This window comes from Lagenorhynchus albirostris, chromosome 7 (assembly GCF_949774975.1).
Source record: "Lagenorhynchus albirostris chromosome 7, mLagAlb1.1, whole genome shotgun sequence".
In the NCBI taxonomy this organism is placed as follows: domain Eukaryota; kingdom Metazoa; phylum Chordata; class Mammalia; order Artiodactyla; family Delphinidae; genus Lagenorhynchus; species Lagenorhynchus albirostris.
This window is the reverse complement of record NC_083101.1, coordinates 103,030,765-103,058,722: the sequence shown is the minus strand read 5'-3', so window position 1 is coordinate 103,058,722 and position 27,958 is coordinate 103,030,765. Positions and strand designations below refer to the sequence as shown.

Here is a 27,958-nt window from a genome sequence, read left to right as displayed (position 1 = left end):
TTTCACGTGTGTCAGCCGCAGGCATGCTTGTAATTCCCTTTTGCATTTGTTGAACACTTAACTCATCCTACAACAGACCCCCTCCTCCGTGAGCCCTGACACCCTCTGGCAGAACAAATGCTCTGACGGTCATGGCCCCATTGTACCTCATACATGATAAATAATTACATCACGTGGTGGCTGTCTCCCGAGTGTAGCGGCCTCAGGAGGGCAGGAATATCGTCCGCTCCTACGTGATCGGCACACTGGCAGTCCCTCTAGGATTTGAGGAACTCAACTATGGAAAACGTGTATGTAGACAGGTAAGGCCTCCTTTCCCCTGAACTCCCAGGCAACACACGGGACATAAAATAACGTACTGACAGAAAGAGTTCTGTGAGAGCTTTAATGGCACAAAATGTTTGTAGCTACAAGTTATACATGGATTGTAAACTGTATATAATGATACAAAGTGCTAACTAAATAGATGAAGAATGCATAATCACTTTGGCTCAGTTAATTCCGATAATTTCAACAACTGGTTCACTTGAAAATTCATCATCTAAGTCTTCAGTTTTCATGTTTTAGAACAGTAGATGTTTTTACTGCAATCAAAGTAACTTGCCACACTTTTCCATGTGCAAGTTTGTGCAGTTTTGCTCTTGATTATATTTACAAATATCTTAAGCCAGTTTTCATCAAACATAAGAAAAATGAAGACTGCCTTTTCGTCCTCAAATTGTAAACAGGTGTAAAGCTTTCTAAACATTAATCTTAAAAATGTCAACTGTTAGTTGTCGAATTCTCCTTTCCAATCACACAATCTGTTTCCATTCAACACAAATCTGGGTAGGAGCATAAACATTTATCCCAGATGTTAGGGTTATCAATAAATACTGCATGATTTCATCTTACGATTAAGTTCTACTGTGATCATGTATTCATGTTTTAAGTAATAGTCCAAAATTTCAGAGCTATTTTAAGAAAAAGGGCAGGACTAAATTTATTTTCAATGTTGGAAAAAACCCACAAATATACCCAAATTCAGCCACACACCTGACAAGATCACTACTGAATTTCAAAAGAGAGTAATGTGTTGCCTGTAAAAAGCTGCTTTTCTTTAAGTATAATTTTACTTTTTCCTCCCATGATACCAACTGTAATACAAATTGTATATTAGAACGGTTTAGCTCTTTAGTTCTCCTAACTTTACCGGCCTTTCCAATTTTATTCAGACTTTTCAAAGTCAGCGGGCCAGCAGATTTACTTTCTTCCCAAAGGAATATGAAGACTTGAAATAAATAGGTTACAGAAGGCAAATCAAACGTTATCAGATGTGTGAATAAGATAGAAACAAGGAATAATAAAAAAATGTCCAAAATTATTTAGACACCAAAATCTAGAGAGAAAAACAAAGTCAAAGAATTCAGAAGACTATCTGGATATCTCATCTTTCTTAAAGACAGCCAGCTACATTCTTGAAAAAAGAGAGTCAGAAATTAATTTTTTTGTTTAATCTGTATGTTATTTTCCACTATAACACATCAACTTTACAAAACTTCATGTGAGAGAGAAAAGACTCAGGTAGTTTCTGCAAACTAGCAAACCTGCTGGTCAGAGTGCTTTTATTCAAGTCAACCTGATGCTCCTTATTTACTGAATAGATTGCTAGCCTTCAAATTAACAATGGTTCTCTAAATATTCAATGCCTATACCATAAACAGTAATTATTTATATATAAAACATATAATAGTATCCTTCAGAATCATGCTGTGTGTTCAGAAAGTCAATAAACCTACTTGAAATGACGGGTAAATCTGTTGCTTTCTAACAATTTGGTCCTAAAGCTTCACATTTGAGAAAGGAACCAAAAGGTATATCATTAGAGGAAGTTGTTGAGTGTTCTGGAACTTCAGGAGTTGAACATAACTGAAAAGATGGCTACAGGAGAAGGAAATGGCTGGCGCCGGCACAATCACAGGAATCGCCTTGGGCAGGTTGTACAGTAAACATGAGAAAGGGAGAGAGCAGAAGAAAACCAATGGCATCTCTTCAGAACTCTGTCAACTGTTCCCACAACCCAAGTCTGGTTTTCAAAGTTGCCCAAGTGCTTGAAATAACTCTGAAACAGTTATCTTCAGAGTTTAAAGGCTTCAGAGTGTAAGTGATGCTTCCTAAAACAAGAAGCCTGTATTTATACCACAAATTGGAACTCACTCCAAAGCCTCTTAGGAAAAAAGAAAAAAAAAATCAAAGCCACGAAAAATTCACATGCAGCTAATAAACATAAAAATACCAAACACACACACAGAAGTCCCCAAAGCAATTTCATAGATTTCTAGGCCTGAGACATTCCTTACCAGAAATAAAGATTCTACACCATAGAAAAGACAGCATTATAACATACTAGTATTAAAATCTGCTGATGTATTCGAGTTCTTCTATTTTATACCTATCATTTACATAGCTTGCCTCCTACAAATTAACAGGCGCCATTAAGAGGCTTAGACAAAAAGTGGCTCCAAAGCTGGTTTAAAATAAGTTTTTATTGCCCAGGATATTTTTTTTTCTTGTGTCCTATTTTGTTTGTTTTTTTCTTTTTTAATAACTATAAATTCAAGCTTAGGGAAGCTTGCCTTTGTCTTGAAAAAAAAAAAAAAACCAACAACAAAGCTTTATATCATTTGCTAACCTGGTCTTGCTTTAAGAGAAAGATGGGAGTTATCTTGCAAGAGTAAAATTTATACCATGAATGATGCAGGTCTAAGTCTGGTGGTACCTAAAAGGAGACAACAGCATTGTTGACAAAATTATAATCTGCTGGTGGCATTTGCAGAAAAGAAGCCCTTGCAAATTTCTAAACAACAGTAAACTCTGTTAGGAAATTCTAAAGTGTTTTACAGGCCAAAAAGGGAATGAGGTTAGTAAAATGCCTCAACAGAGTTTGAATAAAATACTGGATTTGAGAGTTACTGGAACTTGGATATGTAAAAATAGGGTGTAGGTTGGGTCATGCTTACAATGGTCTCAAGTTCAAATAAACTACTGTGACAATACACCACTTCACAAGTCACACGCTTTCCCAGGGGCTCTTCTTTTCCCTTAGTAGGTGCTGGCAGAAGGCGTGCTGAGTCGTTTTCCAATGTAGATGCTGAAAGGAAACACAGTATATCATGTTTCATCTGTTTCAACAGCTCTATACCAACTTGCCCACAGGCTGAACTGTACTTACAAATGAGAATTTTCAGCCATTGTACAAGGCTCTAAAGGTCCGTGTGTACAGTTCCCTAACACCCTGAAATCATCACTGACTTACTTAAAGCTAGTCATCAGCCAGCTAAACTGGTTTTATATGATTATGTTTACTCATTGGGCAGGACTGGACATCACTGGGGCAGTGATTAGACAAAGCAAAGCCAGAGAGAACAGATCCCTTCAAAGAGTAAAGCAGAGCTAACCTCCTTTGAGACGGTCCGCTGTGGTGGAAAAAAAATTCTACTGATATTTCAGACACAAAATACAGTAATATACCAAATTACAAAGTTGCTAGTGCTTTAAAATGCTCTTATTAACAGTTTAACTCTTAAGGATTAGGGCCTTATATTACTTTCCCATGCCAAGCAAGTGTTTGACCCTTATATAACAGAAGCAGAAGGGAAGTTAAGGAAAAGATGGAACCAGCCTCACACCCCAACGTAATAAAACCAACTTTACTTTTTAGAATCCTTTTGTTTTCTACATTCGTCTATAACAACTGTTACACTTACACCAGCAAGAGAAACAGTCTGAAGATTCATAAAAGGAAGAGTTCCTCCAAGGTACAAAAGCCGGCCAACCTGTTGAGGGCAGATGAACTAGTGTGCAGTCAATGCTGCCGGGGAATGTGAACTCCTACCCCACACAGCATTCTCACATACCCCCCGTTCTGCTGCGTGCCATCACTGTGCTCACCCTCACAAAAGCAGATCAGGCACCCAGAAAGGCAGGAGGTGTGTGTGGGAAAGTCACATATGTTTCCAAGTTCATTACCGTGAACATCTCTCCCATATGCTGAGCTCCTTAGAGGAAAGATAAGAGATGCTGTACTTCTTCTGCACCTTATATACAGAAGAGGACCCACTGGGCATGCTCAAAGAGAAGAGCAGCTATGTCTTAAAAATATTTAACCACAAGTGTTTAACTCCTAAAATATTTCAAAAGTGTATTTCCTCAATTGTTCAAATCCAGAAAAAAAGAAGAATTTAAAAGATATCCCTGGAGGAGTCAAGATGGTGGTGTGGGAAGATGCGGAGTTGGAGTCTCCCCCCAACTAGGGCGCCTGCCGGCCACTGGTGGGGGACTCTGATGCCCAAGGAGACAGGAGAAGCACAAAGTGAACCGGCGGCTTGCGGGATCTTGGTTCACGAGCCTGGGGTCAGGCCGAAGCTCTTGTGGTGGGAGATCCGAGTCCAAACCACTGAACTAACAGAGAACCTCAGACCCCAGGGAATAGTCATCGGAGTGAGGTCTCATGGAGTTCCTCATCTCAGCACCAAGACCCAGCTCTACCCAACAGCCTACAAACTCCAGTGTTGGAAGCCTCAGGCCAAACAACCAGTAAGACAGGAACACAATCCCACTCATTAAAAAAAAAAAAAAAATGAGATGGCAAAAAAATATGTCACAGATGAAGGAGCAAGGTAAAAACCTATAAGACCAAATAAATGAAGAGGAAATAGGCAATCTACCTGAAAAAAGAATTCAGAGTAATGATAGTTAAGATCATCCAGAATCTCAGAAATAGAATGGAGGCATGGATTGAGAAAATTCAAGAAATGTTTAACAAAGATCTAGAAGAACTAAAGAGCAAACAAACAGAGATGAACAACACGATAACTGAAATGAAAAATACACTAGAAGGAATCAGTAACAGAATAACTGAGGCAGAAGAACGAATAAGTGAGCTGGAAGACAATATGGTGGAAATAACTGCTGAGGAGCAGAATAAAGAAAAAAGAATGAAAGGAATTGAAGACAGTCTCAGAGACCTCTGGGACAACACTAAACTCACCAACGTTTGAATTACAGGGGTCCCAGAAGAACAGAAAAAGAGAGGGTCTGCGAAAATATTTGAAGAGATTATAGTTGAAAACTTCCCTAACACGGGAAAGGAAATAGTCACCCAAGTCAAGGAAGCACAGAGAATCCCATACAGGATAAACCCTAGGAAAAACACACCAAGACACATATTAATCAAACTAACAAAAATTAAATTCAAAGAACAAATATTAAAAGCAGCAAGGGAAAAACAAAAAATAACATACAAAGGAATCCCCATAATGTTATCAGCTGATTTTTCAGCGGAAACTCTGCAGGCCAGAAGGTAGTGGCAGGATATACTTAAAGTGATGAAAGAGAAAAATCTACAACCAAGATTACTCTACCCAGCAAGGATCTCATTCAGATTCGATGGAGAAGTCAAAAGCTTTTCAGATAAGCAAAAGCTAAGAGGATTCAGCACCACCAAACCAGCTTTACAACAAATGCTAAAGAAACTTCTCTAAGCGAGAAACACACAAAAAAGAAAAAGACCCACAAAAAGAAACCCAAAGCAATTAAGAAAATGGTAAGAGGAACATACATATCGATAATAACCTTGAATGTAAATGGATTAAATGGCCCAATCAAAAGACACAGGCTTGCTGAATGGATGCAAAAACAAGACCCATATATATGCTGTCTATAGGAGACCCACTTCAGACCTAAGAACACATAAAGACTGAAAGTGAAGGGATGGAAAAAGATATTCCATGCAAATGGAAATCAAAAGAAAGCTGGAGTAGCAACACTCGTATCAGATAAAATAAGACTTTAAAATAAAGACTGTTACAAGAGTTAAGGAGGGACACTACATAAAGATCAAAGGATCAATCCAAGAAGATATAACAATTATAAATGTTTATGCACGCAACACAGGAGCACCTCAATACATAAGACAAATGCTAACAACCATGAAAGGAGAAATTGACAGTAACACAATAATAGTAGGGGACTTTAACACCCCACTTACACCAATGGACAGATCATCCAAGCAGAAAATACAGAAACACAAGCTTTAAATGACACAACAGACCAGACAGATCTAATTGATATTTATAGAACATTCCACCCAAAAGTGGCAGAATACACTTTCTTCTCAAGTGCACATGGAACATTCTCCAGGATAGATCACACCTTGGGTCACTAATCAAGCCTCAGAAAATTTAAGAAAATTGAAATCATATCAAGCATCTTTTCTGACCACAACGCTATGAGACTGGAAATCAATTACAGGAAAAAAACTGTAAAAAATACAAATACATGGAGGCTAAACAGTGTGCTAGTAAATAACCAAGACACCACTGAAGAAATCAAAGAGAAAATTTAAAAATACATAGAAACAAATGACAATGAAAACACAATGACCCAAAACCTATGGGAAGCAGCAAAAGCAGTTCTAAGAGGGAAGTTTATAGCAATACAATCTCATCTCAAGAAACAAGAAAAATCTCAAATAAACAACCTAACACTACACTTAAAACAACTAGCGAAAGAACAAAGAAAACCCAAAGTCTGTAGAAGGAAAGAAATCATAAAGATCAGAGCAGAAATAAACAGAAATGAGGAAAACAATAGCAAAGATCAATAAAACGAAAAGATGGTTCTTTGAGAAGATGAATGAAACTGATAAACCCTTAGCCAGACTCATCAAGAAAAAAAGGGAGAGGATGCAAATCAATAAAATTAGAAATGAAAAAGGAGAAATCACAACTGACACTGCAGAAATACAAAGGATTATAAGAGGCTACTACAAACAACTCTATGCCAATAAAATGGACAACCATAAAGAAATGGACAAATTCTTGGAAAGGTACAATTTTCCAAGACTGAATCAGGAAGAATTAGAAAATATAACAGACCTATCAAAAGTAATGACATTGAAACCATAATTAAAAATCTTCCAAGAAACAGAAGTCCAGGATCAGATGGCTTCACAGGCGAATTCTATCAAACATGTAGAGAAGAGCTAACACCTATGCTTCTCAAACTCTTCCAAAAAATTGCAGAGGGAGAAACACTCCCAAATTCATTCTACGAAGTGACCATCACCCTGATACCAAAACCAGAAAAAGATATCACAAAAAAAGAAAATTACAGACCAATATCACTGATGAACATAGATGCAAAAATCCTGAACAAAATACTAGGAAACAGAATCCAACAGCACATTAAAAGGATCATACACCATGATCAAGTGGGATTTACCCCAGAAATGCAAGGATTCTTCAGTATATGCAAATCAATCAACGTGATACATCACATTAACAAATTAAGGAATAAAAACCATATGATCATCTCAATAGATGCAGAAAAAGCGTTTGACAAAATTCAACACCCATTTATGATAGAAGCTCTTCAGAAAATGGGCATAGAGGGAACCTACCTCAACATAATAAAGGCCATATATGACAAACCCACAGCAAGCATCATACTCAATAGTGAAAAACTGAAAGCATTTCCACTAAGATCAGGAACAAGAGAAGGATATCCCTCTTGCCACTCTTATTCAACATAGTTTTGGAAGTCCTAGCCACGGCAATCAAAGAAGAAAAAGAAATAAAAGGAATACAAAATTGGAAAAGAAGAAGTAAAGCTGCCACTGTTTGCTGATGACATGATACTATACATAGAAGATCCTAAAGATGCCACCAGAAAACTACTAGAGCTAATCAATGAATTTGGTAAGGTTGCAGAATACAAAATTAATGCACAGAAGTCTCTGGCTTTCCTATACACCAACAACAAAAAATCAGAAAGAGAAATTAAGGAAACACTCCCATTTACCACTGCAGCAAGAAGAATAAAATACCTAGGAATAAACCTGCCTAAGGAGGTGAAAGACTTTTACTCAGAAAACTATAAAACACTGATGAAAGAAATCAAAGATGACATAAACAGATGGAGAAATATACCATGTTCTTGGATTGGACGAATCAATATTGTGAAAGTGACTATACTACCCAAAGCAATCTACAGATTCAATGCAATCCCTATCAAACTACCAATGACATTCTTCACAGAATTAGAACGAAAAAATCTTACAATTCGTATGGAAACACAAAAGACCCTGAACAGCCAAAGCAATCTTGAGAAAGAAAAATGGAGTTGGAGGAATGAGGCTCCCCAACTTCAAACTACACCACAAAGCTACAGTAATCAAGACAGTACGGTACTGGCACAAAAACAGAAATATAGATCAATGGTACAGGATAGAATGCCCAGAGATAAACCCATGCACATATGGGCACCTAATCTACGACAAAGGAAGCAAGAACATACAATGGAGAAAAGACAGCCTCTTCAGTGCTGGGAAAACTGGACAGCTACATGCAAAAGAATGAAATTAGAACCCTACCTAACATGATACACAAAAATAAACTCCAAATGGATTAAAGACCTAAATGTAAGACCAGACACTATAAAACTCTTAAGAGGAAAAACACTCTTAGACATAAATCACAACAAGATTTTTTTTGACCCACCTCCTAGAGTAACAAATAAAAACAAAAATAAACAAGTGGGACTTACTTAAACTTGAAAGCTTTCGTACAGCAAAGGAAACCATAAACAAGACAAAAAGACAACAAGACAATGGGAGAAAATATTTGCAAATGCAACAACAGACAAGGATTAATCTCTAAAATATACAAACAGCTCATGGAGCTCAATATCAAAAAAAGAAACAATCTAGTTAAAAAATGGGTGGAAGACCTAAACAGACATTTCACCAAGGAGGACAAACAGATAGCCAAGAGGCACATGAAAAGATGCTCAACATCACTAATTATTAGAGAAATGCAAATCAAAACTACAATGAGGTATCACCTCACGCCAGTCAGAATAGCCACCATCAAAAAATTTACAAACAATATATGCTGGAGAGGGTGTGGAGAAGAGGGAACCCTCCTGCACTGTTGGTGGGAATGTAAATTGATACAATCACTATGGAAAACAGTATGGAGGTTCCTTAAAAAACTAAAAATAGAACTACCATATAACCCAGCAATCTCACTGCTGGACATATACTGTGAGAAAACCATAATTCAAAAAGAGTCATGTACCAAAATGTTCATTGCAGCTCTATTTACAATAGCCAGGAGATGGAAACAACCTAAGTGTTCATCATCAGATGAACGGATAAAGAAGAAGTGGCACATATATACAATGGAATATTACTCAGCCATAAAAAGAAACGAAATTGAGTTATTTGTAATGAGGTGGATGGACATGAGAGTCTGAAGAGTGAAGTACATCAGAAAGAGAAAAACAAATACCGTATGCTAACGCATGTATATGGAATGTAAAAAAAAAAGAAAATGTTACTGATGAACCTAGTTGCAGGGCAGAATAAGGAGGCAGACATAGAAAATGCACTTGAGGACATGGGTGGGAGGGCGAAGCTCGGGCAAAGTGAGAGTAGCGTCGACATATATACACTACCGAATGTAAAATAGTTGGTTGGTGGGAAGTAGCAGCACAGCACAGGGAGACGGGATCCGTGCTTTGCGATGACCTAGAGGCGTAGGATAGGGAGGGTGGGAGGGAGGCTCAAGAGGGAGGGGATATGGGGACATATGTATGCATATGGCTGATGCGCTTTGTTGTACAACCAAAACTAACACAGTACTGTGAAGCAATTATACTCCAATAAAGATCTATTTAAAAAAAAAAAGAAATCCCTGAAAAATTAATGAATTGCAGGTAAATGTGGGGTCAATTTTAGAAGGAAAGAAAAATGCTGTCAATAAAAAGAGAAAACAGTAGTAACCCCAACCAGCTTTCCAGTTGCACTCAAGGACTACTCGATAAAATGGTATATTTTCCCATTTGGGAAAGAGAAATGCTCACATCAACGCCAACTTTATACACTAATGATTAATTTACTTTAAAACCCAGCTTATCTTGAGAAATTTATAAACAACAACAACAAGACCCAAAAAGAAAAATCAAATATAGAAGAGCTCACTTTAAAATGAACCTTTAGGGTAGTAAATCATATGAACAACTTATTTTCAAATAAGAAAAAACTCTACTCTTAAAAATGCTTATTGGATAGGTATCCCCCGCTTTTCGAAAGTTTGCTTTTCATTACTTCGCTATGTAGGTTAGACCTATGTTAGTACCTGTTTTCGATAACTGAAAGGAATTCGAAGAGGATTTTCACTTTTATAAAAAAAGGCAAAAAGTGAACAGTGTTCAGCGATGGTTCTGCAGCGAGCTGTTACAGAGGAAGCGCACTCCGAGCAGTGAGAGCGCCTCCTTCCCAGGAACCACACTCAGCACCTCAGCATCCAGCTCCCATAGCTTTGAACTGCATCTGTGAGCATCTGTGCTTTATCTCGATGTATGTTGTGCATCAGTTAGCAAGATGTGTCCTAAGGTAATTGCTTCTTCGCTTTACACCATTTCAGCTTACGGAAGGTTTCATAGACATGCTCTACTTTCAGAGAGCAGGGGAACCCTATACAACAAAAGTGAATCGACTTCAATAATTCTTTTGAGTTCATCCCACTTGTGCTGAAACATTAAAAGGACAACAACACAAACTGCTTTCACGTATATTTCTTACAGCTGGAAATAAAATCTGTGAATAAAATGAATGGAAGAAACTTCAGGCACTGACCAATACTTACCCTAGCCCCAAAGCCAAAACATGGGAAAGGAAGAGAGATGGAATGAACACCTTAAGAAATTCTGCAGAGAAAATCCCCCCTTTCTTCATGGCTCCACTTTTTCTCATGCTTAAGGAAACGGAACGTTTAGGGTGTCTGAAGTGGAACTCCCTGGGGGAAGAAATGCAGAGGCAGGTGTCAGAAATGCATTTGCTGAAAATATCTCAGGAATTAGCAGGCCCACACTACATGCACTGTGTCCACTGAAAAGAACCATGTACTGACTTACTTAGGTGGAATGTTTTCAGGTCTACTGGACCAGTCGGACACCCAGTCTACACTTTTCTTCAAAGCATCCACTTCTTTCTCTCCTTCTGCAACTTCTTCTTCTGACTGTAAAGGAGAATTCACATTTTAAAAAAGGAGAAAAAGAAGACTGATCCTTCCTACTACAGAAGACAAATCTAGACAGAAAATATACAAAAATCATAAGCTTGTGCATCAATAATTTTTATGTAAGAAAGATGTCATTTTTCCAAAAAGGCTGACAAAATGATCTAAGATCAGAGTATTTAACATCTTAAAAAAAACTTGAGTGAGTTTCACTGTTATGTCTAAACACAGCATATAAACCTGAGATTTGAATTATCCCTCAATTAAAAAAAAAGAACATGAATCTGAAAAAAGTATATTTGGGGATACAGTGTAACTAAAGTGTGGAAAACATTGATAATCATTGAATCTGGGTGATACGTGTATGAAGGGCCATTGTAATATCCTCTTTACTTTTGTATGCATTCAAAATTTTTCATAATTAAAAACAAAGGGGAACATCAAAAAGTATATGCTAACAAATATAAAGTAATGAGAAAATGAATAACTGGGAGTTCGGCTGAGGAAGTAAATAATTTATAATAACTTAAAATAACTAGTATTTATTAAGCATTTATCAAGAGACAAGCATCAGTCTATGCACTTTACATGCATTAACCTTTACCTTACAACAATCCTGTAAAAAAAGGAACTATTACTATTCCATTCTACAGATGAGGAATCCGAGACATAAATTAAGTGACTGCCCAAGTTTCTATATGCGGTAAGTAGCAGGGCCAGTATTCAAACCCAGGCAAATGGTCTCTATGGGCCCTATTCTTAGGCATTAGGTTTTACTCCCTAGAAGGAGATTTTTAGACAAATTGCTATCCAAACATTTTCCAAGGTTTATTCAAAACTACTTAAGCCAGGGCTTCCCTGGTGGCGCAGTGGTTGAGAGTCTGCCTGCCGATGCAGGGGATACGGATTTGTGCCCCGGTCCGGGAAGATCCCACATGCCGCGGAGCAGCTGGGCCCGTGAGCCATGGCCGCTGAGCCTGCGCGTCCGGAGCCTGTGCTCCGCAACGGGAGAGGCCACAACAGTGAGAGGCCCGTGTACCGCAAACAAACAAACAAACAAAAAAACTACTTAAGCCAAAAGTTTTAAGAGTAATTTATTTAATACAGAGTAAGAACTGGACATCTTTCACATCAAATAAATTAAAAAAGTCCTTCTCCTTGCTAATGATAATAACCTAAAGTTTCAGGCTAAGATCAATCAAAATTTCCAATAGCTTCTCTTTCCAGACCCCACAGGGACGAGAAATTCCTAAAAAATGACACAGCATTATTTATTCAGTTTTAAGGAATATAATGCTATGACCTCAAACCAAAGGGTCTCAAAGCTAAGCATTATTTTGATTTGTTATTTTGTTTGGATAGAATTCAAACTTTCATTCTTTTTTGTAGGTAGTTATGAAAATTCTCTATGAAACAGCTGCTCCAGGAAGGTAGCTTCAGAGAATCTCTAGATATAGATGGTCCCTTTTGCTATCAAACAGAAAGTAAAATCCCTGTGGATTTTTGCTACTCTGGTACTATCATTCTTATTTAGTTCTGCTGGACTTGGCAAATACCACTGAATGACATAATGTAGCCTTTAGGATTCAGCTTGTTCCACTGAGTATTGAGATTACTCAGAATCATGAGTTGGCTCTCTGGAGTAAATCTGAAAATACCCTAAATCAAAACCGATAAATTGTTACAATTTACTTATAGATCAGCCTGTGCCACACAATACCTCATTCAACACACTGCAGGTCACTTCTGTTCAGTTTCCAACATTGGTCTTAAATGTCGCTTCTAAAACTGCTCAAAGATTCAGGTTTAAATGTGTGAACAAGCTAGTATTTCATACTTTCCAAAAGAATGAAAATATAATAAGATTTTATTCTAATTTTTAAAGATGATGATCTTTGGGCTATTATTAAAAAAAAAAAAAACACAAAAACTTCCCAGATCAGTTTAGAATGCTTACCTTAAGAATAAGGATTGTAAGCTCTCCTCATTCACTACTGCCCTGTGCTTCCTTTTATTAATCTTACATTTGCCAGCTTTAGGCTTTAAATTGCCTTCTGATTCTTGGAATTTCAGAATATGGTAAAAATGCACTTAGTCTAATGAAGTAATATTCATGCCTTTATCCAAATCAATAACCCTCGCTCCACAGCTACAACTATTCAGACAGAAGATTCTGATCATTTCAGCCTATTATCATGGGCAGTCCCTTACCTTCTAATCACTTACATTTTCCTTCTCTGGCGCACCTCAAGCTCTCTTAGGTCTCTAAATGTGGATATTAAACTACATAGCACAGAACAGATAAACCACAGTTCTACAGGAGGGAAAAGGAAGACATTTTCAGTTTTTATCATCTTCCAATGACACCCGACCCTGTGCTGGCCTATTTGGTCCCAGAAACACACTGAAAAACGCCTCTGAGAGACAATCTACCGTCTATTTTCTGCTACAAAACTGACTCTTGAGGACCATTATCCTAAAAGTCCAGTTTGAACAACTTTTTCCTAAAGGCATTACACCTTAGGCTTCCTTGTACCACGACTCACCAGACGTGTTTTAGTTCATTCTCACGACCTTGTGAGCTCTTCTGAAATCAATCCCATTCATCGACTTATTTTAGTAGAACAGGGGCCACAGGCCCAGACAGCCCTGGTTTCAGTCCTGACTCTATCACTTACTTGCTTTTGATCTTAGGTAAGTAACTTAATTAAGACACAGCTTCATTTTTTCCAATTCATTCATGGGCATTATGTCACCTCTTTCACTGGGCTGAGAACATTACAGTGGGAAAAAATTTAAAAAAAAAAATTCTGCACCCGGAATGTATCTAGTAAATATTAGCTTCTTTCCTTCCTCCTCTTAAAAAGGCTAAAAATGTCATATATTCCTCATGTAGACAATCTAAAAAATTCAATAAGAGCAAGTACCATTAAGTCCTTTATTAACTGTTTTTAACTGTTTCCTAACCCTAAGCTTCCTTCTAATTCATGAAAAAGAAATCCACCTTCCCAAACCCTAAAGTAACTAATTTTTTTTTAAAGTAACTAATTTTTGAATTAGCATTTCTTCAATTAGAAACAAGCAATGTAAAAGGCTTTTTGGAAGTTCAAGTATATTATTCCTATTGATTTCTCTCTTACTAAAAGTCTTACTCTAAAGGATATAATGTTTTTCTTATAGGAGTTAGATTGCCTTTTCAAAAACGTAACCTGTTTAAATTGACTGTAGTAGCCTTGCTACTACAAGTTTCTCTACAGTATAAAGTTCATCATAAAATAAATTAGTATTCCGTCCCATAGTGTTCTAGGTTTCAGAAAACAGCACAAATAAAGCACAGTCAACGTAGGGAGAAAGTGTGCAGCTTCCTAAACAGAAAGAATACTGGGTGGAACCAAGGTAACATGCAAAATATTTCCAGTGCAAAGGGAGCCAGGACACTGCACAGTGAGAACTCCGCAAAACAAAGTTTTTGTTAGCATTCATTCAAACATTCACTCAACATATATTCTTCAAGTACCTTAACATGGGAGAAAAAAACAACGCCTCCTGTTCTCAAGAATTTGCATTCTTGGGCTTCCCTGGTGGCTCAGTGGTTAAGAATCTGCCTGCCAATGCAGAGGACACAGGTTCGAGCCCTGGTCCAGGAAGATCCCACATGCCGTGGAGCAACTAAGCCCGTGCGCCACAACTACTGAACCTGCACTCTAGAGCCCGCAAGCCACAACTACTGAGGCCACATGCCACAACTACTGAAGCCCGCATGCCTAGAGCCAGTATGGGCTCCACAACAAGAGAAGCCACTGCAATGAGAAGCCCGCGCACCGCAACGAAGAGTAGCCCCCGCTCGCCACAACTAGGGAAAGCCCAGGCGCAGCAACGAAGACCCAACACAGCCAAAAATAAATAAATAAAATAAATTTATATATAAAAAAAATTTGCACTCTGACACTTGCAGGTGATCTGACACATCAATAAAGTCAAGGGCTGGCTATGAACATTCTAAATCATTAACGACAATTATTTATTTATCCCAAGTTTTACAATAAAAACCTTTGTAAGCTTTCAATACTATATCCATCTATATTTCCAACATGTCAACTCCTTGTGAAACTATATTTAACTTCTTTACCTTAAGGAATCCTGCATAATTTAGGTGAATTTTGTCTCTAGCTTGATTTGATTTCAGATGCAAAAAAGCTTTCACACCTGGTTCTACAACAACCTTCCGTTTCATTTATTCTGTGACCTTAAATAAGACATGTGCCTCAGTTTTCTATTTATAAACTCAAGAAACTAGCCTGGAATATTGGAATGACACATTATAGACAAGAATTTCCCAATTCTTTTAGGACCCCAAATTCTTAGTTGTAAAGGAGCATGACGACGACCACAGCAGCAAAAATTCCAACATCAGAAACTGAATAACTTAAAATGGCTTCAAAGTATTTTTCTAAATTTTTTATTGGAGTATAGTTGATTTAAAATGTTGTGAATGTTGTGTTAGTTTCAGGTGTACAGCAAAATGAATCAGTTATACATAAACATGTATCCACTCTTTTTTAGATTCTTTTCCCATATAGGTCATTGTAGAGTACTGAGAGGAGTTCCCTGTGCTCTACAGTAGGTCCTTATTAGTTATCTATTTTATATACAGTTGTGTGTACATCTCAATCCCAATCTCCCAATTTATCCCTTTCCCCCTGGTAACCATAAGTTTGTTTTCTACATCTGTGACTCTATTTCTGTTTTGTAAATAAGTTCATTTATACCATTTTTTTAGATTCCACAAATAAACAATATCATATATTTGTCTTTCTCTGACTTACTTCACTCAGTATGACAATGTCTAGGTCCGTCTACGTTGCTACAAATGACATTATTTCGTTCTTTTTTATGGCTGAGTAATATTCCATTGTTCAAACAATTTTTTAAAGTCTTCATATTCTTTACTATATTTCAGCAAAACAGACTTAGAGATTTGCATTTTTCCTAATTATCTAATGCAAATCAGAAAAATAAACAAACATACACACACACCTGAGAGCTATGGTCCCTGCTGGTGTGCATTTCCACATCAAACATGATCTGCCCATCTTCTTGTGGGGAAGGGCTAGAAGAGAAAGACACATTTATAGCCATTAGTTTTAATTCTCATTTTGTCAAATAAATTAGCCTCTACTGGAAATTAGAAAATTAAAAGTTATAGTGGTATGTCTTTGAAAAAGCAGCAAATCAGAAAGTATACCATAACCCCATGTAAGAAAAAATGAAATTGAGCACCCTTACTCCCAAATGTTCTAGAATTTTTCAGTGGTGATAAATTCCTTTGCAATGATAAATCTGCAACGGAAATACTACCTAAAGACACAAGACTGTCACATTTTCTTATTTTTACTCTTTTTCCTATAAATGTAAAATGATCTTCAAATTCAGAAACTCTAGTTTGGGGTTCTTTTTCTCAAAGTTCTTTCATCGTTAAACAATTCACCAGCTATCTTCAAAGTGTGAAAGCGGCTCTTAACGACTCTTTCAAAGGGTCTTTGAGGTTAAAATTGTTTTCATAATACTATCAGGATTTATTTGCCTTTTTCATTCTCATTTTGCCATGTGCGTACAGTGAAAATTTCCAAAGGCTAAATTATGTGTAATAGCATATACACATAGAAAGAATGTAAAAGCAGGTGAGAATCCAGCTGTTTTCTATTAAGCCAGATATTAAAGAGATTTGCATAAACGTAAGACAATGCCACTATTCTTACTAATTTTTTTGGTTATGGACAACAGGTAAATTTTGTTTAAAAAAGTTACTTATGTTAACATGTAATAGGCTTCTTGTTGAATGAATGAATACATATCTTTTTAATGTTCTCCGTTTTAATTTCTAATATAGTAAATATCAAAATATATAACCCACATAAACAAAAGATCTTTGGGGTCCCCAATAGTTACTACAAGTGTAAAGGAGTACTGAGCCCAAACAGTTTGAGAACCACTATTTTACCTACTTTTGAAATACTGACTTTGAGATATTTCAGAGTGAATTATATAAACTTATAGCAAGTGATAACCTTTCGCAAGTACAAGATATATTCCCAGAACTATAAAAATTTACAGATACATTTTTGGACAAAGATACATGGTCACAAGCTGTACTTGATACAAGAGATGAATACAATGTGCTAAGTGCTATTCTTAGCTTTATCAATGATTCCTTGTGTAACCACAGCGAGTCACTAGATCTTTCACTACACACCCCACCTCCCCAAATGTAAACTCAAGTGGGCATGAAGGATGCTCCAGGCTTAACTTGCTCAAAGGAATAGATATTAACTATCAACGCTGTCAAGAGCATGTGTCCAATGGTAATATATAGAGATGCTGGTGAGACTGACTGGAAAGTAAGTAAGATCACCAGTCTTTGACGATTATAACTGATGTAGGAGATTCTGAAGTGGGGGAAGGAAAAGTGAAAAACTGGTTCCATACCAAACCACCATATTATTGTATTTAGAAAATTTTTGTCTTGAACGAGAAATCTCAGGCTATAGCACAGGAACCAAGTAGAACGAGGGACTCTGGTTGTCCTCAGTATACTGTTATTATGCTCATAACACTGTTGGATTCACAGCCAGAGGTCAAGATAAGGACCAGCCTTACAGAACCATGACCAGGTCAAGGCAGCAGAATGACCAAGTCAAAAAGCCAAGAGAAGCACAGCTCTGCTTTACACTCTTCTTACCACTGGCACCAAGCTCACTTAGACAAATACTCAACATCTCACTGGTAGACTGATCCATTTGGGATGCATTATTATCCTGGCTCGTGTTAGGATCAGCTGGGGAGCTTTTACAGTTTTCTCACGTTGGGCTTCCCTGGTGGCGCAGTGGTTGAGAATCTGCCTGCTAATGCAGGGCACACGGGTTCGAGCCCTGGTCTGGGAGGATCCCACATGCCGCGGAGCAACTAGGCCCGTGAGCCACAACTACTGAGCCTGCGCGTCTGGAGCCTGTGCTCCGCAACAAGAGAGGCCACGACAGTGAGAGGCCCGCGCACCACAATGAAGAGTGGCCCCCGCTTGCCACAACTAGAGAAAGCCCTCGCACAGAAACGAAGACTCAACACAGCAAAAATAAATAAATAAATAAATAAATAAATAAAACCTCCTACCCCAACATCTTCTTTAAAAAAAAAAAAAAAAAAAATTTTCTCATGTCTCGACAACAGAACAAGATTCTCTAGGGATGGGGTCTGTGTACTGGTATTTTTAAAAGCTCCCTGTGGGAATATAGTGTGTAGGTTGGAAACTCCTACAATAGGTTGGAAACTCCTACAATAGGCTGGAGCACAAAGCAAAACACATAGGGGCATCTCTTCTAACAACCACCACAGTGACAGAAGTATACTGATGGAATAATTTTTAAATATGTATGAAAATATACATAAATTAGCTTGGGGACGAATAGCCAACAATCCTAAACCATTTCCGCCTACAAGAAGCACTGCTTAACAACCTCAAATCTAGAGATGCTGGCAATTCAGATGACATGAACTGTGAAGACATTCTTAAATGTTCAAGTGTTAGGTATCCCAGGAGAGCATTACTGAGCTAGAGTTCCAGGCCTCCCTTGAGACGTGACCAGTGACCCAGAGCCTGAAGATGTGTAAGCGGAGAACAGGAAAGTGTCCCAGGGCACCCGCCACATCTCGATTTACATGTTCAGAAACCTAACTGAAACGTGATCACGGGAAGATGAATTCGTGTTCGACCACAAGTATAACTGCAACCAGAAATGACATAAGATGACCAGAAGGCCGGGCAGGTGATCTTATCTCTGCTCAATGACAGCACCAAGTGAACGGCAGGTTAAGGGACTCACCAGTACTTGAACATGTAATAAAAGGCTTATCAACAAGCCCATAAGCAGCAGAAAACTTCAGAAAACCCACCCGTGAGTCTCATAACCTAAATGTAACATAATATAAACGTGATTCTCAAAAAACAGACTAACGTCGTAGCTCCCAGAATTGGCGGCAAGCTGCTCAGAGAAGAGCCATCTGCTCTGCTTCTGCTCCTGACAAGAGCCATCGCGGCTCTTCCGAAGCACAGGGACTCGTGAGTGATGTGACCGGGAGGCGGGTGTGCCAGAGAGCCGCCAGACCCGTCCTCTGCGGCCCTGGGGACAACGGTGGAGCGTAAGTCACGCAGGCACTTCGAACATGATTAACTCTTGATTCTCCTTTTCTGCTTTTTCTGATGAGAAATAATATGTACCACACACACAATTTTTACCAAGTATAAAAATTTGGAAGAAGAAAAATGGCCATCATTCCATCCCCTAGAGATAATCACTGTTTACATTTTTAGATGTCCCCTTAGTCTATTTCCTGTGTGTCTGCATTTTCTACATGGCCAATAACAGTGAACTCTTAATTAGCCAGAAGATCATCCAGTACCCCAGAATGCTAATACTATGGCTGTCACTGGCCTAAGAATGTTCAATATACCACTATGTCATGTAATACCTAGTCCCTCTGGAAAAAGAGAAGCTTGTACTGAAATATAAACTAACAACGCAGTTTCACTCTCCTCATACGTGTCTGTATTCTTAACTCTTTCACCACATGCAGTCCTTAATTGAAGAATGTCTCCCCAAGCCAAATACAGAAAAACGAGGTCTGAAACAAAACTTCCTCTGAGCTCTAAGGAAACGCAATGGCCGCCTTCAAAATTAACTATCTTTACAGACCTTAGTTGGTGCTTCCACCGTGCAAATACTGCTATACAACAAGCTGAATCAACTTGTACCTCCTGCGACTCAAACATTTCCTGAATGTCTACTGTATACCAGCATCATGACTGTCAAGGGTACAGAGGAGATGAAACAGGATCCCTGCCTTTTAAAGCCTCACAATCTAGAAGGGAGGACAGAGATTACAGAGGTAACTGTATTGGAGGCAGAAAGAGAGCTGTGAAAGGACAAAGGAAAAGGGGAGAAAGATTAATTCTGTAAGTAAACATTTATACCGCTGACTTTTAAACTAGTAAACATCTGAAAACGACACAATCTAAGGAAACTGATTTAATCTGAGGAGAAAGTGGGCACTCATGTCCTTGTCAATTGGCTATCTGATTTAAACACACATGCTGCAAGAAATCGGGAGTTGTAAATTTTGTCACATGAAGATGTAAGCAATTTATTTTTTCTAGTGGGAAGTAACCTTGCAACCCTTCCATTTCCAGAATTCCACCAAAACGTGGATCTCACTTACCTGTCGCAGTGAGAACTGCCTCTTGAACTGCTCTGTCCGGATTCATGTTGTGCATCCAAAAGAATCTTCTCCATGTCTCCATTGTGGATAGAGGATGAGGAGGGTACGTGTTCTAGACCCCCATTTTTCCCATTGCCATTATCATTGCCATTGCTGCTATTCATGGGGAGCTCCACCCAGGAACCTGTTGGACAAGTCAGATAACTGCAGTTAACCACAGCAGAACAGGAGTCTCTCGTGTGCACACAGCATGTGAATATGGTGAATTCAGATAAGAATTCTGGCTCGCCTCAAAGCAAATGCCAAAGTATTCTGAAGAAAATAAACAAGGAGCAATAAAAGTCTGAAAAGCTATATAGTTCTGTTCCTGAAGGAGCTCGTGCAATCAGCTGATTTAGAAGAACCTGGACCTCTAAAATGAGTATCTTAGAAGATGTGTCTTTCAGCCAGTTTTCTCTCTGGTTAAAACTTAATTTACATACAATAAATACTTTACTGAAAATTTTTGGTTGCTTTTCAAAAAATAAACAGCTACTTTATTACCAGACAGGGTACTTACGTTTAATATTTTAATTACATATATATTTTTTCCACAGTCTACCTCAGCTATTTAGTTGTATCTTCTCCATCTACCTCAGCTATTTAGTTGTGTCCTCTCCACCTGTATTTAGAAACGTCCTAAAGGTCATCTAAGTATGTTAACAACTGTGCCTTAATTGAGACGTTCCTGGAGAGGGAACTTAAATCCAATCATCAACATTTCAATTTGTGTGCAAGCCTGGAGCATAAAATGAATGCAGCTGGCTCGTAACTAAATCAGGTGAGAATGCTTAAAAACCCTAAAAAAAAGCTTTATCCCTATCCCACACATTAGCTTCTTCCCTTCCTTTATGCCTCCCTCTTTCTACTTCTCCCTTCTCTATGCACTAAACATACCTTGCAAGCTGGCCTTTTCTCTCTTCTCTCCCACAAGTTCACACTTTCTAGGGTTTTCATGAAGCCTCGTTGGTTTGGGGCAGAAAACCAGGCATCTGCTACGGGCAACACTGACGTTGCCTCAGGCGAACGACTGTCAAAGAGGGTGGAGCCACAGGAAAGGATGGGGCCCTGATAATTTGGACTGGTCTTGAAAATACTGGCTCCATGAGTTTGCTGACTACGTGAAGGTCCTTTAATTCTAATAAGCATTGACAACAGTAGCCAATAAAACAACTTCACAACAAAAAGAGAGTGGTGTATGTTTTTTCTAATTTCCATTCCTTACAACAAATTTTGTTTTAGAAAACATAACCAAGCAGGTTGGTGGAGCCATTTCTCTAAACTCCAAGCAGAAGTGTTAGAGAGAGTTCTGTGGCAGAACAGTCTTCCATCCATAAATCAGAATAACAGGCCCAAACCCTAAAATGCACTCTAAATGAGATTACCGCTAATCCAGACCCAGAAGTGAACTCAACATCACCCGTCTACAAAGGAAAAGCTCAAAGGTAGCCCTGGTTGGAAATCTGACTCTCCCACTTACTATGACTTCCTGAGCTTCAGTTTCCTCATTTGTAAAACAGAGATGATTACATAGTACCTTCCCCCCAGGGTTGCTGTGACGATTAAATAGAGTAACACAGGTAAAATGCCTAGTAAACAGGAGATACTCATCAATACACTAGTTAAAAGACTTGATATTTGTAATGTACTTAGAACAGCATTTGCTCCATAGAAGTGAAGTTACCCTTTCCCTCCTTCCCCTCCGAGGTGGTCCCAGTGGCTGTCAGAGTCCCATCATCACCCCCCATTCTTTGGGACTGTACTGCCAAACAACACAACTCCATGACATCTCCACGGTCTCATTCCGTCCACACACAAAAATGGACACAGGCTAGGCAGTATTCAAAATGGATGAAGAAATTCAACTAGCAAAGCTAATAAGATAGATCTAACACTGAAGGTCATTTAACTAAATACTTGTGGAGTGCCTCTGGAATGCGTAAGAAATATACCACGAGCATCCCTAAATTTAGAGCTCTACAAAATATTTTAACTGAAAAGAGCGACAGAGAGAGAGGTATATGATGAACAAACTGTTTTTTTCCTACTCCCACTCTTTCTAGGACTGTCCAATTTATTCTACACCAATGGGACCAGTTCTTGTACAGAAGCCCAATGTGAAAAAAATAAAAGGCTGCAGGTGCTCTGGCAGAAGCAGAACTAAGGAACCAGGAGTTCTAGATGGATCTCCGTGGAAGCCAGTCTTCTCTAAAATACAATTAACATTCACTTGAAGCAGCTGATCAGAGAGAAAAAAGGCTGTAACAATATCAGGTTTTCAAAACCTTGCTTTTTTGAAGGACTTCCAAACCCATATCTAAATTCTACCTTCTACATTAAATATATGTAAGTAATCACAATGTAGGAACTTGAGGAGACTCACCCAGAAAAGCTTAGTGAAAAGGACCTGTAATTAACATAACTGAAGGCACCTCTACTCAAGGCAGACAATACCTATCGGGCATGTATTAGCATAGTGGCTCAGACCACAGACTGAAGCCAGACTCTCCTTCTACCTTCTATCACGTCCAGTTGTCCCAGACTCCCCTTCTATCATATCAGATTGTCACAGCCTAGACAGGTCACTTAACCTCTCTGTGTTCCAGTAACCTCTCTGTGTTCCAGTTTTCTCATCTGTAAAATAGGGATAATAACTGTGTCTACCTGAAAGTGATCAAAAGGTACAAACTTCCAGTCAGGAGAGAAATAAGTCCTGGGGATGTAATTTACAGCATGGTGACTACAGTTAATAACTGTATTGTATATTTGAAAGAAAAGAGAGTAGATCTTAGAAGTTCTCATCGTAAGAAAAAAATTTTTTCGTAACTCTGTGTGGTGATGAATGTTAACTAGACTTACTGTGGTGGTCATTTCAAAATGAATGAAAAAATAAATAAAATCATTATTTTGTACACCTGAAACTAATGTTATATGTCACACCTCAATTTAAAAAAAACACACACCGAATGGTTGCCTGCACATAGTGGAAAAAAACCCACAAAACACCACATCTACCTCATAGGGCTGTTGGGAGGATGACAGGAATAAAACACAACGAAAAGTTCCGAGTATATAACAAGTGCTATGTGTTAGTTACTATTATAATTATACTCAGTATCTTTTAAAAACATTTCTTACTACAAAATTAATGCATTCCTTGAAAATGTAAACATCAGTATGTGAAGGAAAAAAATTGATACCTCTCCTCCCAACCTCTCATTCCTACTCCTAAAGGAAACTGCTTTTAACAGTTTCATATGTAGACTTCCAGAGAATACTTTTGTGTTTTGCTTTTGTTATTACAAATAAAAACAATGGAATTGTACTGTATATATTTTTCTGTAAATAGTGTTTCTTACCTAACAACTCGTTGATGTCTTTCAATGTCAATATACATTGCCTTACTTTATTCTTTGGAACTGCACTGCATCCCATCATAAAGATATACCATGCTTTAACCATTATCCAAATGGCAATGGTTAATCATCACCCAAATGATTGCTTCTAATATTCTGTTATTACAACCAGGACTTCCATGAACATTCTGCTGGGTAATCTGGCAATGCCCATTAAAAGCCTTAAAATGGTAGATTTCCTTTAACTCTTAATTCTGTTCCAGTAATATCATCTATGGAAATAATCAGTTCTGCAGAGAAAGTCAGGACATAGATATCCATTAAATGTTTACATACTTAAAGCAATTATACTCCAATAAAGAATTAAAAAAAATTTAGATCTGAACAAAAAATGTGTATATACTAGCTTTATCTTTTGAGTAAAGTGGAAAAAATCAAACTTATCTTTCTCAATAGTTGAACTGCACATCCTTTTTCTCATCTCCTAGTTCATTCCTGATTTATAGCCTCAGAATTTCTTGACGTTCTAACACTACCAATCCTCACAAAGTCCCTTTTTACTTGGAAAGGAAATAAGACATGAGGACTGTGCTGTCCAAGCAATACAATGCAGGAAAAAAATCTCAGAGTGAATTCCCTTCCTAATAATTAAGCTTTAAAATTAAAAACTGGAGGCTCCATTATATTAGAAGACTACTTACAAACTAACAATCGTTCTCTTAAGCCAGGTGGTACATATACACACTACAGGAGCTATTTTCTAGTTTAAGTCTGAGAACTGCTAAGAGGATTCAGAGATGCATGCTTCTACATTCTGTAATACAGTTCTTCGTGAAGGTTGGTCCAATAATTGTGATTTGCATTCATGACTGTATGCTGTATTTACTCTTTATAATTTTATAATCACCAGTTTAATCCTCTTGCAAGGACAGTGAGGGAATGGGGGAAGAGAGAAAAGGAAAAAGAGTGTTTCTCATTCTTTCCCCAACTTTTCAATTCCATGTGTAACTCATCGTAACCGGGGCTAACACATTTCATCATGTCTTATTTTCTTTCCTCAAAACATGTATTTTATTTCAAGTACCTGATGCTGGAATCCAGACTGAGAACATTCACTAACATTTTTCTAAAAAAAAAACCAGTATTATAAGGCATTGGAGTTTCACGTGTCATAGCCTTAAAAGCCTTCTTGCCATAACTGAGGAAGCAAGTACATCATAGCTGTAGATATTTAAAAAGATAAAAAAGGCTGTACTAAAAAAAAGAAAAAGAAAAAAAAAGGCTGCACTTCCTACGTGAAACAATAACAATAATTTTATTACTACCATAATTTTCCTCATATTACCTACTGAATTTTATGACATAAATGTCCAATATTCTTAAGTAACTTGATAGTTTTCTCTAGAATAAAACTATCAACTGGAAAATATCCTTTTAACTTTGGAAGTAGTTCAGATATTTGTCCACTAATTTGTAATGAAAGCAAACAGTCCCCATAAAAGGATAAACTTAAAAAAAAATCAGAGAACGGTTTCATTATTCCAAATATTTCAATAATTTTCTATTAAAACTTTGACCCCTGAACTAAAGATAAAATCCCAAGCCAGAGATAATCTGTACAATGAGTTCATCTCCTGTTTTTCAGAGTTGTGCAACTTTATGCAACAAACAACTTCAACTTATCAGCAATTTGGATAGTATTAGATGCCCGAATAAGTTGTTTTGCTCAGTGCCCAAAAATCACTTGAAGGAATCAATAAGACTTCTTGTTTTGTTCAGTCCAGTGTTGTATAATGAGCTAAAAAAGAGTAAAAGGCGAAAGGAGCGTAATGAAACATGGCACTTATCTGAAAGCTTTTCAGTAACATTTAAAAGCAGCTCACCCTAGCTCAAATAAAATACTTTCTATCTAGCAGATTTCCCAAAGCAACATTTTGATATCACACACAGGCTGAGCATTCTTGCACTTCTGTAAGAGCTAATACAAACGTAGCAGTACCTGATTGGCCAAGGACATCAAAGACCTCAGAGGTCTGTCAGGACACGGAGGAAAACCATCACACAGAGCTCAACCCCATTTTTCTGTTACATGGTCAAAGGAAAAGAAAAATTCCTTTGCTTTCTGTGAAGTCGGGTACACATACTAACCAAACAGCCAACTTGTAAGTATCACAGAAAACTGGAATACAATTAAGAAACAGTACATTAAAAAGAGATCGATAGGCAGGTCACCTCTATACATTAGGTGGCATACACTGAGAGAATAAGAAACACACATAATCAGGGGATTGTGGGCCAATGAAAAGAAGTGTCCTGAAAGCAACACTAGTCGGGTGAAAGTAAAACCTCAGCTCTAGGACCTAGCCTGCCATGAACTTGGACAACACACTTCACTCTAGACCTGTTTGTTTTTTCTATTGAAGTAGAGTTAATTTACAATGTTGTGCTAATTCCTGCTGTAGAGCAAAGTGACTCAGTTATACACATATACCCATTCTTTTTTTCTGTATCTTTTCCATTATGGTTTATCCCAGGAGATTGGATATAGTTCCCTGTGCTATACAGTAGAACCTTGTTTTTTATCCATTCTAAATAGACCTGTTTCTCTACCAGTAAATAAAAGTAGACAGTTATCGCTAAAGTTTCTTCCCGTTCTAAAATCACATGGTTCTAAATACAGGTAATTAATTTTAAAATGCATATTAATATGTGAAGCAAAGAACATTAAAACACACAGAAATTAATCTTAATTTACTGTGGGAAATAATATCTAAATCTTACATTCTAGAACATAAGACACTTAAAAGTTTTTAAAAGTCAACATTTAAAGAATCACCTAATCAAAAGATGGAGCAAAAAGAATAAGCAATGAAAACATCTTGTGAGGACAGGAACTCTCTTCCCTAAAATAATTGTTAGGCCACGCTGGAACACCTCCCTCTGATGAAAGATCTTAGAGTGCCTTTAAATGTCATTTAAGCATCCAACTGATTTTTAAACGACTTCATCTGGCCATACGCTAACTGTCCCAACCATCTCTTTCAAAAGGTAAATTACAGGAAGGTTAAGGCAAGAACCTTTCCAAGGCTTCCAGCGAGCTTTAAAGACAACAGGGAATCACCTTAGAACAAGATGTCTAAGCACCAGAATGTTAGCAAAAGCAACTGTAGTTGGTCGTAATTCGATACTGCCATTAACTTTCAACCGCCCCAGTGTACCAATGTATTTTTAATCCCGTTTCTGAAAATTCATTGCCCCAGACTCCGTGATCTGTGCAATCTTGGATGGTTCAAGAAGCTGTTCGTAAGCAGGTTTACAGGACACACAACCCCAATGTTAAAAAAAAAAAAAAAATTACTTGAGCAACTCTGAAACATCTTTAAAAAAAAGTAGTATAGCCTCCTCACACCCACCCCCCGTCACGTGATACAAGTAACCACTAAATTACCAAATAATTCTCCTGGCCAGCTCGTGCTAACAAAGGAACGCAACCAGAGGTCTCACATTTTGAGCCCTGGAGGAAGGCCGACCCAGTGAGGTGGGGTCAGCCGGGCTTGGCCCAAGGCCTGCCGCACACTTGACCCCCCGCCCGTCCCTCGCCCGCCCCCTCCTCTCAGTCCGCCGCCCGCGTCCATCCCCTGGCGTCCCCGCCGCACGTCCCCATCCCTGCCCACGTCCACTTGGCGGCCCGCTCCGCCCACCCTCCCTCCCCGCGCCCCAAGGCCCGCCCCTCCACGCCCCGATTGGCTCCGCTCAGGGGCCCACCACAGGTGGGATCCGCTCGACGCCCTCGTCTTCCCACCCACCTACCCTTCCCAACGGCGAACCCAAGCAGCCCCCCACCCAAGACCCCAGGAAGGAGCTGAGCCAGGTCTGGAGGAAGACAGGAGCAACTCCTCCTGACAGGTGACGGGAGCTGTCAGTCATCCGCACATCCTAGGCCTTGACCAATGGGCTGCCTTCTCCTCCCGCTCCCCGCGCGGAGCTGGCGGCAGCGGCCCGAGCAGCTCCTCCTCCCCCATCCCCTTTACCGAGCCCGCCGGCCCAGTACTCACTGTTGAGGCCGGCTGGTGGGGGAAGAGACTGTTCACCTTCCTCACAGTTGTTGTTGTTGTTGTGCGGGGGCGGCGGCTGCTCTACTAAGTGAGACGACATTGTCGGGCGGCTGGAAGAGGTGCGACCGCAGCAGGACCGTCTCTGGTTCTTGGGCAGCAACACAACAAGCCGAGT

The 27,958-nt window shown here is 38.6% G+C and overlaps 1 protein-coding gene across 2 annotated transcripts; it reads right to left on the bottom strand.

Moving 5' to 3' along the window:
- Positions 1 to 371: 371 nt before the first annotated feature.
- BNIP3L (BCL2 interacting protein 3 like) lies at positions 372 to 27,958 on the bottom strand. 2 transcript variants are annotated; one of them, XM_060155712.1, is made up of 6 exons: positions 27,784 to 27,958; positions 20,334 to 20,517; positions 16,101 to 16,173; positions 10,960 to 11,063; positions 10,692 to 10,841; positions 372 to 3,130 (listed from the first exon to the last, which is right to left on the bottom strand). In XM_060155712.1, the coding sequence occupies exons 1-6, from the start codon at positions 27,881 to 27,883 to the stop codon at positions 3,082 to 3,084; spliced, it is 660 nt and encodes a 219-aa protein (XP_060011695.1). In that variant the 5' UTR covers positions 27,884 to 27,958; the 3' UTR covers positions 372 to 3,081. The 2 variants fall into 2 exon arrangements, with proteins under 2 accessions (XP_060011695.1, XP_060011696.1); XM_060155713.1 differs by having other exon boundaries at positions 10,742 to 10,841.